Source organism: Hyperolius riggenbachi, chromosome 5, assembly GCF_040937935.1.
Source record: "Hyperolius riggenbachi isolate aHypRig1 chromosome 5, aHypRig1.pri, whole genome shotgun sequence".
NCBI lineage: Eukaryota > Metazoa > Chordata > Amphibia > Anura > Hyperoliidae > Hyperolius > Hyperolius riggenbachi.
Genome location: NC_090650.1, coordinates 443675505 through 443689508, shown reverse-complemented (window position 1 = coordinate 443689508; position 14004 = coordinate 443675505). Strand labels below are relative to the sequence as shown.

General features: G+C 47.5%; 1 protein-coding gene across 2 annotated transcripts in view; it reads left to right on the top strand.

Annotated features, from left to right (window-relative positions):
- The window catches only part of LOC137519254 (ubiquitin carboxyl-terminal hydrolase CYLD-like), a 152565-nt gene that overhangs the window by 76192 nt on the left and 62369 nt on the right, over positions 1-14004 (top strand). For both annotated transcript variants that reach the window (XM_068238130.1, XM_068238129.1), the window contains exons 6-11: positions 405-567; positions 1906-2041; positions 2241-2351; positions 4336-4427; positions 5769-5835; positions 9011-9143. In XM_068238130.1, coding sequence (XP_068094231.1) covers positions 405-567; positions 1906-2041; positions 2241-2351; positions 4336-4427; positions 5769-5835; positions 9011-9143 — 702 coding nt within the window. The remainder of the gene's footprint in view (positions 1-404; positions 568-1905; positions 2042-2240; positions 2352-4335; positions 4428-5768; positions 5836-9010; positions 9144-14004) is intronic.

The window sequence follows — 14004 nt, the reverse complement described above, 5'->3', positions numbered from 1 at the left end:
GTCAGAATGTAAATCAGTGATTTAAAAATTTTACAATGGGCAAACACTGACTAAATCATTTATACATAACTATTGTAAAAATGAAGCACTTTTTTATTACATTATTTTCACTGGAGTTCCTCTTTAAGTGTCCCTTTAACTGCCTTTCTGATATAGTATTTGGCTGAAGGATGCCAAAGTCTCACCATGTTTATGTTCAGTATATGGAAGGCCAGGGAAGTCACCATGTCATGTGATTAGTCAGAAGTGACTGAGACAATGCTCGTCTAATCACACAGTCATCCAATTGTTGTCAACCTCGGTCTTGCTTTTTAACAATTGGTTGAACTTCATGGATGCTTTGTTTTTGTTTTGTATTTTTCCAACCAAACTAACTCTGTAACTACTATGCAAATTTCCTGCAGGAAGAAGAGAAAGGCTGTACGGACGGTGTCTGGCAGGGACACAGGTACTTTTCCTGCCCCCCAAAACGTGGAATTTTTGTGAAGCTGAAAGCATGTCAGCCAGACACCCGCTTCCTCTCCAGCCGAGAGTGCCAGCCCAAGAGCCTGGAGACGGAGGGATACAGTGAGTATTTATTAGCCTCACAGAGGTGGAGCGGGATGCAGTAAGATATTTTATATACTCAGGGGCAGAACCTGATGGTATTGGTATCTACTCAGGGGCGGGACCAGACAATGATCTTAATATATTCAGGGGCGGAGCCTGACTTATCTTTATATACTCAGGGGCAGAACCTCCCATGGACCTCAGCTGCAGTCTGTGTCTGTCTATGTCTGTCCTCCTGGCTGCCCATTAGTGTTATGCCGGACTGGCTCATCCAGGAGTTACCTCAGTCAGTGAATAAAGTAAACATGAGACAAATGGGAGAAAGGGATTTTTACTTACCTGGGCCTCCTCCCAGCCCCCTATAGTCCATCAGCTCCCTCGATACCCTTCCTGCCCAATCCGTTGTGCTCCTGTGAAGTCTGTACTATCCAGCTGGGTTGCGGAGCGCTGCGCATGCACTGTTCAGGGTCACACACGTCCTCCATCACGCTCCTATAGCTGGGGCATTCTGTGCATGCGCAGTTACAGTCTTAATGAACTGAGCGTAAGCAGAACACTCCCAGGGATGGGAGCGCATGAATATCGGACCCACTGAGATTAGTGTGTTCATGCCTTCAAAGATTGTGATTTTCCATGTGGGGGGCGGAGGGGAGTGAGGGGGGCCCAGTAGTTTTTTGCCCAGTATGGCTCCCAAAATTTTCTGATGGCGGCCCTGGGAAAACCATCTGAAGAACAATTAAAGCAGTATTGGGCCATCATATCCCTTTTATTCCAAACATATTCTTACTGGGTGATAAACCTTCTAACTACCCGGCCCATAGGCTTGTCCAACATATACTGTAGCCTCCACAGCTCAAAGGGTCCCAGCTCGAAACTGGCTCTCTTCACAGTTCTTCCAGTAAAAAATGTCTTCACTTTGGTGTCTGAAATTATGCTGGCTGCCTATATAACAATATAACAGCCAAGGTGACGGACAATATGCAAGGTTTTTACTACACATGACTCCATAGATCGCTAGGTTAGAAAGCAAAGGCCTCTCTCATTACTGCCACACATTTTAAGGCCATTTAATTATCCTTTTCCAAATGGTGTATACCTCTTCAAATGTTTGTTAATATGCTGCGTGGGTTGACAGGCGTTTTAGCCTATTTTCTTCTAAAAATTCAATAAAACTGCTTTGAAACTAAAATCTTTTCTTTCTTCCTTTCTTTCTTTCTTTCTTTCTTTCTTTCTTTCTTTCTTTCTTTCTTTCTTTCTTTTCTTAGAGGTCAGACTCAGTTCAGTGGACGCAATTCCAGACTGATCAGCTGTCCTGTGTAATAATGTGCTGTTTCTATGAATTCTGATTTGTTTCAGGTAAAGATGAGAGTCGCCGGATATCTGGGAAGGTGCCCCCCTTGCAGGGCGCAGCCGCTGTGGATATTTTAGAGGGAGATATGAAGGGGATCCAGGGTCACTGTAACTCCTGCTACATGGATGCTGCACTCTTCAGGTGCCTCAGGGGAGGGTCTAATTATGTCATGGGCTCTGCGGGGGCGGGGAATGTGAAACTGTTCCTTAATGTTACTGGTGGAACAAGATATGCAGTGTTGTAGTATTTCATATTGTGCTCCTGCCGGCATTGTTGCTCCATCCCAGTCCGTGCAATATTATGCACTAATGATTTGTCCTCCTCCATGTTGTCTCTGCAGCCTCTTCTCCTGCAGCTCAGCGCTGGACTGTCTCCTATTCAAGCCATCGCCTCACCCTGATGGGGAAATCCAGCGGACCCTGAGAGAGGAGATCGTCAACCCCCTGCGCAAGTAAGACCCCCTCACCGCTACACCCACATGGGCACAAGTACCAGCTAAAAGAGTAGTGATGGGACATTCGCGAACAAGCTGGCTCTAAGAGCCGGCTCTTTGCTGCGAACGACAAGAGACGGTTCTCAGTTTTGAAAGAGCCGATGCCTCAGCCGCCCCACACAGATCTGCTTTTCTCTGTAATAAAGGGCGCTGAGGCATGCTGGGAGATGTAGTCCTCCTCTTACAGCTTGTAGGAGTGTATGGGGCGGAGCAGAGTAGTAGCAGGAGGGATTGCCCCAGTCAGAGAAGCAGTCTGGAGTTGTCATGGAGACAGGGGCGGGGCTTTTACTCAGATTCTGAGTGGTGTCAAGTGATATTTAATGAATAGCCGATTCAGAGCCGTAAGAGCCGGCTCTTTAAATGGAGCCGATTCAGAAGAGCCGATTCTCTGAGAAGAGCCGGAATTCCCATCACTACTAAAGAGTAGTAACTGCAAAGAGCTGACGTGACGCACAGAAAGCAGCTCAGCTTATAGCAAAGTCCTAGTAGAAGCAATTTTTAATGTCCTTACTTTTTTGAGTACAGTGTTCAACATATAGTGGTTAGTTTCCTAAGGTTGGGACACAGTGGAGAACATGTACGGTTCTGATGCAGCTCTGTATCATGCCTGGAGAAGAAACTTGAGGTTCCCAAAACTTGGAAGAAAACTCTATAGTCAGATGTTACCTACAGCAACTTCAGGAGGGTTGTGACAAGTCCACGCCCCCTAACAGTGCATAAGGACAGTGATCTCCTTCACCAATCACACTGTTCCCGATGACACCACTAAGCACACTGACACACGCTGGGCGTTTCTCTGCCTAGGCGACCACTCGGGGCAGCAGCTGCTGAGTCTAGTGTGTGTACAGCAGCCCCCTGACCCCGCCTCTGTGCCTCGGCCAGTGATCAGCTTGGGGGATCGTCTCCCTCCAGCTCTAGCCAGGGACATTGTTCTCCCCGTTCCCCCCCCCGATCCCTGCTCGGGTGACGGTCCTCCCCCTTGTGTAGGAGGGGCCCAGCATGACTCCTCCCCCCGACTCCCACGCCTGGCCTGAGCAATGTCACTGCTCTGCTGTGTGTATGTTGCTGCCAGTCACTTCCCCTGACTACTGGCCGATGCTGCAGAGAGCGCTGCCAGAGTGATGGGAGCATTACAGGGAACCCAGTCACATCATGGAGAACCAGAACCACTAAGATTCATAAACTTCAGAAACGTCTCATTCCTGGAGTATTTAAAAAGCAAATGTAGATGTGAGCAGATGTCTGCAGACACTCACCATACCCTCCCTGTTAGTTTTGTAGCTTTTGGTGACTGGTGCACTTTAACCCTTTCCAGTCCTATTTCCTGATCTTCCTGATGTGTGGTGGCGGTGTTGATCCCGGGGGTCTGTTCCTCCTTGCACTAGAGCAAGGAGGTCACCTGGCATCAATGTGTATGTGGGGGGCGGGGAAGCAGCTTGTGTAGCTCCACCCCCTTGTAAGCGCACCAGCATAATTTTGTTATTATGTGGCTCTTCCTGGTGCTGGAGGGTTTAAAGGATCAGACTTTGTCCAACACTTTAATCCATGTGGAGACTAGATCTGGCAATGGCAGCACTAGTGGCAGCTCCAAGTGTGCCCACATAGTATGTAGATGGGGCCAGAAGCGATCAAAAGCATCAGGCTAGATTCACAGTGGGACATTGCGTTTTGATGCAATGTTAAAGTCGCAAAGCAAACTTACAACGCAACGCGCCCAAAAAGTCGCAACGCAGCGTTACCTAGTCCGGGGTTAAGCTATTATTTGTGTCTGGTGCAGCTGCAGTGCCGGGTTTGTGGCATGGAAGGACGGTCATTTCCTGACATGCGTACCCTTTTTACTTATTAACATGGATGACGTGTGTAAGGAAGGTACTGATTAAATGTGGATTTATTGTGAATCGTGATGGATAGTGGCTGCACTCAGCGTTTGGTGTTCCGGCAGGCATGGCTTTGTCTCGGCGGACAGCGTGATGATGCTGCGACATCAGCTGATGCAGGAGAGTCAGTGTCCGAGCTTCACCACGTCCGAGAAAGGTAACGGCGGTCGTTTCATGGTACGGGGAGGTCCGGCACCAGCGCTGCCGATACAGCACGACTATTGTCAGCCATGATTGTAGCTTACACTTGTTCTTTAGAAATTATCAGCTGGGGAAGTGTCTTTGGTTTTTCAATGTCCTCCCAAACTCTCCCCCTAGTAGCTGCCTGACTCATGGTCAGTGGAATGAGTCTGAGTCTGGAGGTGATCAGTTCTCTGCAGACAGATTCCCTGCAAGAGGAAGTCAATGGTGAAACAAATCATTCATCAGGTGACCATTTTCCATCTCTCTGATTGGCTGGTCATTAGAAATGATCACGTGATTGGGTTTAGGCAATCAAACAGTAGAAATCCGAGATCCAGTAAATTGGTCTTTTATGAATTCCCCTAGCAGGAGAAATTCTCCTAGGAAAGCTGCTGGCCAATGTGGCTATAAACTTATAGATTTTGCAGCACGATCGACCCTTCTATTCAGATAATTTTATTAGATCGTATAAAAATTTGGTACCACAACAAACATGCCCAGTCGATGATTCGACCGATTTCGATGTCACGTGGCCGCCATGTACAGCATGTGGTGCATGTGTGACATCACAAAGGTGCCACGTGCTATATGTGACAGTCACGTGGGACATGGGAGATATTTTAATGCATGGGGGGGGGGTGTAGGATTAACATTTGGGGGGGGCAGCGGCCAATCAGAGAGAGATCTCTCTCATGGCCGATCAGCCCATGCATTGCTACATCTGTGGGCACCTGTAATCAGATAGATGTGTGATTTTATTAAAACATTGAATTCAATAGATTAGGTGCACATATCCCAGCATCCCACGAGAGGAGCGGCAGGATATGAGCTGCAGATCCTTGGATAGGTTGATACACTGTATGCCTGTATGTTGTATTATGCATGTTACAGGGCCATAGATAGTTAGCATACATACAGATGTAGGGGACCCTCCGCATGGCGTATCTAGTTACACCATGCATGCGCTGTAGCTCAGTGCCACTGCTCTCTCTGCGCACCCTGCAGTCATTGCGATCGCAAGAACGCACTTTATCAGCTGCCCATGTGGATGACAACGATCCAGGCTGGCCAATAATAATAATAAGTTTAGCATTATACAGTTGTCATGTTTTCTTTCCTGATATTTACTATTTTCTTCTTTTTAAAATGGATATTTTATTTTAAAAATGTGTTTCTTAGTACTAAATATAAAACATAATAACAATAATAAATGCGTGAGTCGGATGTGGGGATGCAGCACTTCATCTGTGTGTATATTTTCTGTCGGGAGAATAGCGGTAGTGATGTCATAACGTTTGCATCGTTCATCTTTCAGATCCGGAGGAGTTCCTGAACCTGATCATGCAGCGAATCCTGAGGGCGGATCCTCTGCTGAGGCTGCAGTGAGTGTCATATGTAGCCATTTTGCCCCACCTCCCCAATATGTGTCCCTGCCTCCCCAATATGCAGAGTCACCAGCAGAGCATGTTGCCTGCAGCAGTTACTTACCTCTCTGCACAGTGGGATCCAGCGGTGCCACTGGAGGAGGAACGGGCTGATGCTCTATACTACGGTAGTTGCTGTGTGCAGGGAGTGCACGAAAATGTTACCAATACTATCACCAGGGAGCATTGCAAGTTAAAGATAATCTGTATTGTTAAAATCGCACAAAAGTAAACATACCAGTGCGTTAGGGGACATCTCCTATTACCCTCTGTCACAATTTTGCCGCTCCTCGCCGCATTAAAAGTGGTTAAAAACAGTTTTAAAAAGTTTGTTTATAAACAAACAAAATGGCCACCAAAACAGGAAGTAGGTTGATGTACAGTATGTCCACACATAGAAAATACATTCATACACAAGCAGGCTGTATACACCCTTCCTTTTGAATCTCAAGAGATCCTTTGTGTGTTTCTTTCCCCCTGCAGCTATATTCCACTGAAGTGTCAGGCTGTTTCTTCCTGCAGAGTGCAGACAGCTCTGCCTGTATGTAATTCCTCAGTATGTGAAAGCCCAGCCAGCTCAGAGGAGGATTTATCCAGCTTGTAAAAGATAATAGAGCAGAGAGAAGCTGCACTAATCTAAATAACACACAGCAGTGTGCAGAGAGGGGCCTGGAGGGGGGAGTTCATAGCAGAACCACAACACTGAAGAACTTGGCAGCCTTCCAGACACAGGCTGACAAGTCTGACAAGAGAGAGATAAGTTGATTTATTACAGAGATGGTGATAGTAGAACGTGCTGCAGTAAGCCAGAACACATTAGAATAGCTTTTGGAACTTGTAGGATGATAAAAAACAGGATGCAATTTTTGTTACGGAGTCTCTTTAAGCCTTTAGCACTACAGGCATTACCACGCTAACCCACGCATTGCTATGGTAACACCGTGCATTACCATAGCAATGCACGCACTAACCCAGTAACGCCTGCAGCCCTAAAGCAGTAATGCCTGGTGCTCCCCTGCGCCAGTATCGGTAAAATTCCCAACACACGGTAACTTTACCGCAGTAAGCGCTTCAGGCCCATAGAGAGGAAACGCTACAATGGGCTGAAGAGAGATCCCAGCGACACAGAGAGTTAACTGCTGCCTGCAACAAGCTCTGGACATGATTACACTACAATGGCCAAGCAAGGGGGCCACTCTGGGTACAGGCACGCCATCATGGCTCTGCTCCCAAGTACCTGCCTCAGTCCGGCCCTGGTCATATAATGATGTTTGCCAACTGCAAGTCCCTGTAAAAACAATGCAGCCATCATTAACCCCCCCGCCCCCCAAACCTGTGGTCACAACATTGACACCTGCTCTGGGGGGTAACCTGTATCAGAGGGAGGGCAGGCCCAAGTTGGAGCCCCCCACCAGCGCTGGCTCCCTGCAGTTATGCCTCTGAGTCTTTTAACATAAAGCTGCATTAAACTGTGTTCGGACACAAGCCTGAGTCATAAATTCTGCCCGCCCCTTCCTGCCTTATGCCCGCCACTTCCTGCCTTATGCCTGCAGGAAGTGTCCGCTGATCAAGTCACTACTAGAGATGGTGATAGTTGGCCAATGGAAACAGCTTAGTGAGGCAGGAAGCTTTTTAAGGCCTTGTTCACATTATAAATCGCTATATTAGTGATGGGAATTCCGGCTCTTTTCAGAGAATCGGCTCTTCTGAATCGGCTCCCATTAAAGAGCCGGCTCTTACGGCTCTGAATCGGCTCTTCATTAAATATCACTAGACACCACTCAGAATCGGAGTAAAAGCCCCGCCCCCGGCTACATGACAACTCCAGACTGCTTCTCTGACTGGGGCAATCCCTCCTGCTACTGCTCTGCTCCGCCCCATACACTCCTACAAGCTGCAAGAGGAGGACTACATCTCCCAGCATGCCTCAGCGCCCTTTATTACACAGCAAATCAGAGCTGTGTGGGGCGGCTGAGGCATCGGCTCTTTCAAAACTGAGAGCCGGCTCTTGTCGTTCGCAGCAAAGAGTCGGCTCCTAGAGCCGGCTCGTTCGCGAACGACCCATCACTACGCTATATCGCTATATCAAGCAGCGATGGGCTCTAATTCGGATTCGGGTGATCCGGATAGTTGCTATCCGGATATCTCCCAGTAATGCTGTGCATGCTGGGCGGGGGGTCAAGCTTACCTGTCTGACGTCTTCTTCGGTCCGTCCCTCGGCGCCTCCCATGATGCGGTCCACGCGCGTCACGTGATTACAAACACTTCCTCCTTCAACCCGGAAGGAAGAAGTGTTTGGAGTCACGTGACCGCCGCTTGGAGCGCATTGTGGGAGGCGCCAAGGGATGGACCGAAGAAGACTGGGTGAAATCTGGATAGCAACTATCCGGATCACCTGAATCCGAATTTAAGCCAATGGCTGATCGCAAGTACTGAGCGATTTATACAGTGATTTTTTATGAGCTTTTCCCTGCAATTTGCGCTTAGAAAAGCGATTTCCTAATCGATTTTGCTCAGTGATGACATCAGGAAGTGAAGTCTTATAGCTGGAAACAAATAAATACAATGTATTTATTCATAAAACCGCTCGGGAAATCACTATTTCCCTATACCTTCTATCAAGCCAAAAAAGGCTCAGAAAATGGTACAGGTAGCGCTTTTGCGATCGGAAAGCAATTGAAGCGCTCATATGTGAACACTCTCATAGGGAATCATTGCACAAGCTCTTTTAGAGCGATTTTCAAAGTCGCCAGCGCTTAAAAAAATCTGCAAACACTCATAGTGTGAACAAGCCCTTCGAGTTTAGGGTTGTATTGTATTTGAGTGTGATAGAAGTTTACATTTTTATCCATCAGGAGTGGCTGATTTTTCTGACCAATTTTTCAGAAGATTGAATGGTGTGGGGAAGATTGTCAATTTCTCGATATATAGACATCATATTTTTCATATCTGAGGAAAACTTGAACAGGTGTGTGATACATTGGTCAGATTGTTACAATAACAAAAAAATGATCCTAATTCTAGAATTGACAAAAAAAAATATAAACGATTGTACGGTGTGTGGCCACCTTCCATCGGAGCAGCCATGTTGTCTGTGAAGACTGAGGGGTGTATTTGTGATTCTCCCTTGCAGGTCGGATGGTCAGAGGGTCCAGGAATGTTACTGCTATCAGATCTTCATCGAGAAGCAGCAGGAGATGGCAGCTCCCAACGTGCAGCAACTTCTGGAGCAATCGTTCCACCACTCCAACCTCAAGCTGGTGGAGGTAAAGGGATGGGCGGGGCTGGGATGGGCCGAGCAGGGGCATGCAGGAGCAGGGAAATGCAGTGCAGGGAAAGCTGGAGTAGGAGTGGGCAGTGCAGGGACAGGAGCAGGTAGGGCAGGGACAGGCGGGGCAGAGACAGGTGGGGCAGTAACAGGCGGGGCAAGGAGGAGCCTCTGACTAGGGACAGGCTAATGCGCTATACTGGGACAGGTTTTCCCAGTATGGTGGACAGTGTCGTGCGCAGCGGGTTACGGACGGGGGGTGCGGCGGCATAGCAAGCATAGTTGCCCCAGTATGGCTAGTATAATTACCCCAGTATGGCTAGTATGGTTACCCCAGTATGGCTAGTGTAGTGTCCCAGTGTAGCTAGTATGGTGGCCAGTATAGCTAGTATAGTCCCAGTATAGCTAGTATAGTCCCAGTATGGGTAGGTAGTGCCCCAGTATAGCTAGTATATTGCCCAGTATAGCTAGTATAGTGCCCAGTATACCCAGTATAGTGCCCCAGTATAGCTAGTATATTGCCCAGTATAGCTAGTATAGTGCCCAGTATAGCTAGTATAGTGCCCAGTATACCCAGTATAGTGCCCCAGTATAGCTAGTATATTGCCCAGTATAGCTAGTATAGTGCCCAGTATAGCTAGTATAGTGCCCAGTATAGCTAGTATAGTGCCCAGTATGGCCAGTATAGTACCCATTATAGGTAGTATATTGCCCAGTATAGCTAGTATAGTGCCCAGTATAGCTAGTATAGTGCCCAGTATAGCTAGTATAGTGCCCAGTATAGCTAGTATAGTGCCCAGTATGGCTAGTATAGTACCCATTATAGGTAGTATATTGCCCAGTATAGCTAGTATAGTGCCCAGTATAGCTAGTATAGTGCCCAGTATATAGCTAGTATAGTGCCCAGTATAGCTAGTATAGTGCCCAGTATAGCTAGTATAGTTGCCCCAGTATAGCTAGTATAGCGCCCAGTATAGCTAGTATAGCACCCAGTATAGCTAGTATAGTGCCCATTATAGGTAGTATAGTGCCCATTATAGGTAGTATAGTGCCCAGTATAGCTAGTATAGTGCCCAGTATAGCTAGTATAGTGCCCAGTATATAGCTAGTATAGTGCCCAGTATATAGCTAGTATAGTGCCCAGTATAGCTAGTATAGTGCCCAGTATAGCTATTATAGTGCCCATTATAGCTAGTATAGTGCCCATTATAGGTAGTATAGCGCCCTAGTATAGCTAGTATAGTGCCCAGTATGGGTAGTATAGTGCCCAGTATAGCTATTATAGTGCACATTATATCTAGTATAGTGCACATTATAGGTAGTATAGCGCCCTAGTATAGTGCCCAGTATAGTGCCCATTATAGGTAGTATAGCGCCCTAGTATAGCTAGTATAGTGCCCAGTATGGCTAGTATAGTGCCCAGTATAGCTAGTATAGTGCCCAGTGTATAGCTAGTATAGTGCCCAGTATAGCTAGTATAGCGCCCAGTATAGCTAGTATAGTGCCCAGTATAGCTAGTATAGCGCCCAGTATAGCTAGTATAGTGCCCAGTATGGCTAGTATAGTGCCCAGTATAGCTATTATAGTGCCCATTATAGCTAGTATAGTGCCCATTATAGGTAGTATAGCGCCCTAGTATAGCTAGTATAGTGCCCAGTATGGCTAGTATAGTGCCCAGTATAGCTAGTATAGTGCCCATTATAGCTAGTATAGTGCCAAGTATAGTTAGTATAGCGCCCAGTATAGCTAGTATAGTGCCCAGTATAGCTAGTATAGCGCCCAGTATAGCTAGTATAGTGCCCATTATAGCTAGTATAGTGCCCAGTATAGCTAGTATAGTGCCCAGTATATAGCTAGTATAGTGCCCAGTATAGCTAGTATAGCACCCAGTATAGCTAGTATAGTGCCCAGTATGGCTAGTATAGTGCCCAGTATAGCTATTATAGTGCCCATTATAGCTAGTATAGTGCCCATTATAGGTAGTATAGCGCCCTAGTATAGCTAGTATAGTGCCCAGTATGGCTAGTATAGTGCCCAGTATAGCTAGTATAGTGCCCAGTATATAGCTAGTATAGTGCCCAGTATAGCTAGTATAGCGCCCAGTATAGCTAGTATAGTGCCCAGTATAGCTAGTATAGCGCCCAGTATAGCTAGTATAGTGCCCAGTATGGCTAGTATAGTGCCCAGTATAGCTATTATAGTGCCCATTATAGCTAGTATAGTGCCCATTATAGCTAGTATAGCGCCCTAGTATAGCTAGTATAGTGCCCAGTATGGCTAGTATAGTGCCCAGTATAGCTAGTATAGTGCCCATTATAGCTAGTATAGTGCCAAGTATAGTTAGTATAGCGCCCAGTATAGCTAGTATAGTGCCCAGTATAGCTAGTATAGCGCCCAGTATAGCTAGTATAGTGCCCATTATAGCTAGTATAGCGCCCAGTATATCTAGTAAAGTGCCTAGTATAGCTAGTATAGTGCCCATTATAGCTAGTATAGCGCCCTAGTATGGGTAGTATAGTGCCCAGTATAGCTAGTATAGTTGCCCCAGTATAGCTAGTATAGTGCCCAGTATAGCTAGTATAGCACCCAGTATAGCTAGTATAGCGCCCAGTATGGCTAGTATAGTGCCCAGTATAGCTAGTATAGTGCCCAGTATAGCTAGTATAGTGCCCAGTATAGCTAGTATAGTGCCCAGTATAGCTAGTATAGTGCCCATTATAGGTAGTATAGCGCCCTAGTATAGCTAGTATAGTGCCCATTATGGCTAGTATAGCGCCCTAGTATGGCTAGTATAGTGCCCATTATGGCTAGTATAGTGCCCAGTATAGCTAGTATAGTGCCCAGTATAGCTAGTATAGTGCCCAGTATAGCTAGTATAGTGCCCAGTATAGCTAGTACAGCGCCCAGTATAGCTAGTATAGTGCCCAGTATAGCGCCCTAGTATGGTGAGTATAGTGCCACGCCCAACATTAGCCGGCGGCGGCGGCCGCTTGTTACCCTCTCATGTCTGTGTAGTGATTCCGCGCGGCTGTTGTGAGGAGGAGGCAGGAAGCAGGAGAGAGCGGCTTCTTGTAGCGGTGATGTGTATCGCCGTCACTATGGGAACCGCTCTCCTGCTTCCTGCCTCCTCACAGCAGCCGGGGAGCGCGCTGCGGGGAATCACTACACAGACTTGAGAGGGGAATATAGATTAGGAGGGGACTGTAACGATCGGTGGGCGCAGAGAGTATCTGATTACCGGTGATCTGCAGTATCACCGGAAATACAGATATATACCAGATTATAAGTGATCTGCAGTCTCACCGATAATCCGATATACAAACTAACCTCTGTTCACCCGAGTAGAGCGTTGTGTTTGGTGCAACAGTAATACAGAGGACAAGCCTCAGTGCAGCAAGGAGTACTGCACAGATACCTTCCACAGGTCTAAGCTCTCCAAAACGGGAGGAGTCAGACTAACAGTGGGAAGGAAAGTCTGAAAGTGACACTCAGACGCAAGTGTCACTAACGGGACAAGGAACCGCCTCCAATCGTGAGGTCGGTTCTCGAGGTCGGGCAAGCCAAGTCGTAAACACACAGACAGATAAGGTACAAGATCAGCAGACAAAAGGCAGAGTCAAAGTACAGGCAGGGTTCGGCAACGGGGTATCAGATATATCGGGGTACAGAATCAGGAGGCAGAAACAGAGTCTAGGAGCGAGCCGGGGTTCGGCAACGGAGTATCAGAAATAACGAGGTACAAGATCAAAGTTCAGAAGAGTAGTCAAGGCAGGCAAGAAGTCATAACAGATAATCACAATCAAACTAGTACTTTAAGCTATCAACGGAATCTAGCTTAGTGTAGGATTACAGCTCCAGCTGGTCCCGGCACACTAACAGATCTGACTACGGATCTGGGTGCTCCCACATGTGTGATCGCACGCCAGACAAAGAGCAAGTGAACAACCAGCAGTATATATACTCTAGGACCTTTCCAGGACCTCCCTAATTGCTGGTCCAATGGGAGCAGTGGAATTTGTCAGCTGACCCAGCTGGTCAGCCGACACCCTTCTAACTGCTATTTAAACTCTGCCTCTGTGCTCGCGCGCGTGTAAGTCTGAGTCTTGGTGGACTACCAGTCCCAGCCACACCAGTACTGTCATGCAATGTATCTAATGCGGGGGCCGCCTCTGATGCGGATTCCGCCGTTACCAATGCGGATTCCACCGCTCTGCCCATGCGGCATGCGGCGGTTTCTTCGCGTTGTGCCGCCATGTCAGACGCGGAAACAGCCGCCTCCCTCTGAGTGCTAGCGGCGGCTTTTCCGCGTTTCCTCACAGTACCCCCCCCCCCCCGAGGAGTGGACTCTGGACAACTCCCACCAGGTTTCTCGGGATGTGAGGCATGAAATTCTCTCCTTAATTCGTCTGCATGCATGCGCGTCCCTGGTACCCATTGCCTTTCCTCAATGCCGTACCCTTTCCAGTGTACGAGATATTGTACTGAATTTTGCACAACACGTGAATCTAAAATCTTTTCCACCTCATATTCAGGTTGATCATCTACCAACACAGGGGGAGGAGGAGCGGAACCCACCTGGACCGCAGGTTTGAGTAGGGACACATGAAACGACCTTACGCCCCGCATGCTGGCATGAAGATCAATGGCGTAAGTCACGTTATTGATTCTTTTGGTTACTGGGAATGGACCCACAAACCTGGGACCCAGTTTGATAGAAGGCTGCTTCAGGGTCAAGTGACGTGTAGACACCCAGACTAACTCCCCTGGCTGAAACTTCCATTCCACGGATCGTCTTTTGTCTGCCTGACCCTTCTGACTCTGGAACGCCTTCTGCAAATTCCCCTTAACAATTCCCCAAT